This window comes from Peromyscus maniculatus, chromosome 1 (genome assembly GCF_049852395.1).
Source record: "Peromyscus maniculatus bairdii isolate BWxNUB_F1_BW_parent chromosome 1, HU_Pman_BW_mat_3.1, whole genome shotgun sequence".
NCBI lineage: Eukaryota > Metazoa > Chordata > Mammalia > Rodentia > Cricetidae > Peromyscus > Peromyscus maniculatus.
The window spans coordinates 115,591,138-115,594,431 of NC_134852.1; the positions used below are offsets into that span (position 1 = coordinate 115,591,138).

The 3,294-nt window shown below is 40.5% G+C and overlaps 1 protein-coding gene across 1 annotated transcript; it reads left to right on the plus strand.

Annotated features, from left to right (window-relative positions):
* The first annotated feature begins 1,287 nt into the window (after nucleotides 1-1,287).
* Nucleotides 1,288-2,244, plus strand: LOC102903356 (olfactory receptor 52N2). The gene has a single exon (XM_006991711.3). It carries the CDS (start codon nucleotides 1,288-1,290, stop codon nucleotides 2,242-2,244), a length of 957 nt encoding a protein of 318 aa, XP_006991773.2.
* Nucleotides 2,245-3,294: the final 1,050 nt, after the last annotated feature.

Consider the following 3,294-nt stretch of genomic DNA (forward strand, 5'->3'; position numbering starts at 1 on the left):
GGTGTCAGGAATGTCTAAGGCAAAGTATCAAGACAATGAATAGTGTATGCCTTATCCCATATCTTACAATTAATGTAAGAACTAATATACATCAATGACTAAATTACAGGCACTGACAATATTCTCATCTTGCTGTATGAACACATCTATAATTTGTAATACTAGAGATTTTTTCCCTTTAAGGGTTCTAAAATTATAGAAAAATCATTTGCTTCTTCAAATTCAGGTTTATTCTGCTATTTTGTGTTGCAAAGAAGCTTTAATTCAGAGTCAGGGTCCCTACACCTCTACTATAAATATGTTATATAAAGAAGGTCATATTTTTAGAGAATAGACTTTTAGGAACCTAGTTTTTTCTTATTTGAAATATATTTTAGTGCTTTTAATAGTGCTGAAATAACTGTAGAACACTATGGAGCCCAGAAACCTGACATGGGAAATTCAAGACAAAATTCCCTGTACCATAGAAAGCAAAGGAAGAACTGGGTTTGATTTGTCTGTGATGTTATTGGGCATTGTGGTAGATTACTCATTATGATTGAGAGACAGTGTGGATTCGTGCGCTTCTTGATTAGTTCTAAGTTTTGAACAGAATGCAGACCCAACAGTTCAAATCTCTCCAAATATCCTGGCCCCCTCTTTTTTTTTAATGTGGCTTTTGTACCCTCTGGCTATGTTAGGATTGAGACATGTAAGGTACATTCCAAATACACAGACAAATTCTCTTCAGAAATTCTAGTGGCTAATAGCTTTGTAACCTTTAAGTAATAGCAGCCTTTCAGGAAATCTGGTAAGATTTCCCTGGATTCCATTCCAGATTTAAAGATATATTTCCCCACGCCCCCTCTAACACATGGGGACAGATTTCAACTCCTTGGAGGTCATAGAATCTAGCATTTCCTTTTGTAATATGGTGCTCAATAATAACAATAATGATTACTGCTTGTATTCCTGGAATATTCCTTATTCATAGTCTTAGCATATTGTATAAAATTATCCTTTTCCATAATCTTGTCAACACTAAGTTTGATGCACTTGTTACATCATTGTAGAGAGTTAAAGGTGAACCACAAATTGGTTAATCAACTAGTCAGCATCATACACCATGTCAAGTGAAAAGTGGCAGGAGACTATGAAACTACATAGAATGACTGCAAACCTTTTTAATGATTTCATTTTAATGCTATTGTTTGTTTTCTAAGCCCTCTACTTACCTTTTATTTATATACTTTCCCAGAAAACTGACATTATTGTTGGGTATAAAATGCTCTCATCCTGCCAGCCATTATGTCTGGAGCCAACAGCTCCAGCCTGACCCCTGAATTCTTTATCCTGAATGGTGTTCCCGGGCTGGAAGCTGCACATGTCTGGATTTCTCTGCCGTTCTGCTTCATGTACATGATTGCTGTTGTGGGGAACTGTGGGCTTATCTACCTCATTGGCCATGAGGAGGCTCTGCACCGGCCCATGTATTACTTCCTGGCCTTACTCTCCTTCACTGATGTCACCTGGTGCACCACCACTGTGCCCAATATGCTGTGTATATTCTGGTTCAACTTCAAGGAGATTGGATTTAATTCTTGCTTGGTCCAGATGTTCTTTGTCCATATGTTGACTGGAATGGAATCTGGTGTGCTCATGCTCATGGCCCTGGACCGTTATGTAGCTATCTGCTATCCTCTTCGTTATACCACCATCCTCACCAACCCTGTGATTGCCAAGGCTGGTCTTGCTACTTTCTTGAGGAGTGTGATGCTCATCTTTCCATTCACTGTCCTCACCAAGCGCTTGCCCTATTGCCGAGGCACCGTTATTCCCCACACTTACTGTGATCACATGTCTGTGGCCAAGGTATCCTGTGGCAATGCCAAGGTCAATGCAATCTATGGCCTTATGGTGGCTCTACTGATTGGTGTGTTTGACATTTGCTGTATCTCTGTGTCTTACACTATGATACTTCGAGCAGTGGTGAGTCTGTCCTCTTCAGATGCTCGTCACAAAGCCTTCAGCACCTGTACATCTCACATCTGTGCTATTGTGATTACATATGTGCCTGCCTTTTTTACTTTCTTCACTCATCGTTTTGGAGGACACACTATTCCCCATCACATCCACATCATAATAGCCAACCTCTACCTGCTACTGCCCCCGACCATGAATCCAATTGTTTATGGTGTCAAGACCAAGCAGATTCGGGAAAGTGTAATCAAATTTTTACTCGGAGACAAAATGGGCATTACTTAAAACAAATGCATTTTAAGACCAGTTGCAGCTGCTTGTGATGAGGAAAATAGTGGAGCAAAATGTCATAAAAGACGAGTAAAATAGTATTAATTCATCTAACATGTAAATGTGCTGAAGCCTTTGCAATCATCGCTTATGAAATATTCTTTGTAAGGAAAGTTCTGCCAAAGTATAGAATGTAGAAATTAGTATACAATGTACTCATTCTTTATAATTTTATTATGTTTACAAAATTGTATATAGATAGAAATGATGAAAATATAATGAAATGATGGGTGTAGGCTAAATGTCAATCTGTGTTCTGTATTTAAAAGATAGGCTTGTGGTAATTTGGGACAATCTTGTTCTCTCCACTAAGGGGCAAACTCTTAGATCAAGTACATTGTTGATGTAGAAAACATGGGTTCATTGTTGCAGTGTATATAAGCCAAACTGTATTTTGATATTGTTGTGGAGTACCCCAATTCTAATTATTTGTTAACTTTGTAAATACTCTCTAAGCGTGCCTGAACTGGCCTACCCTGGTAATCAGATTGGTGAATACTCTAACTGTCATCATAGAGCCTTCATCCAGTAACTGGTGGTGAAAGCAGATGCAGAGATGCACAGCCAAGCACCAGGCTGAGCTCCAGAAGTCCAGTTGAAGAGAAGGAAGAGGGATTCTATGAGCAAGGGGCATCAAGATCAGATGGGGAATCTTACAGATACAATCCAACCAAGCTAGTGGGAACTCATGAACTTTAGACCAACAGCTGTGAAGCATGCATGGGACTGGATTAGGCCTTCTACATAAGCGAGAGACAGTTGTGTAGGTCGGTCTGTTTAAGGGGCCCCTGGCAGTGGGAATAGGATCCATCTCTGGTGCACGAATTGGCTTTTTGGAGCCCAATACCTATGGTGGGACACTTTGCACAGCCTTGGTGCAGGAGGAAGGGCTTGGACCTGCCTCTACTGAATGTACCAGGCTCTGCTGACTCTCCATGGGAGGTCTTACCTTTTCAGAAGAGGGGATGTGGGGATGGGCTGGTGGGGGAGGCTGGGGAAGGAGCA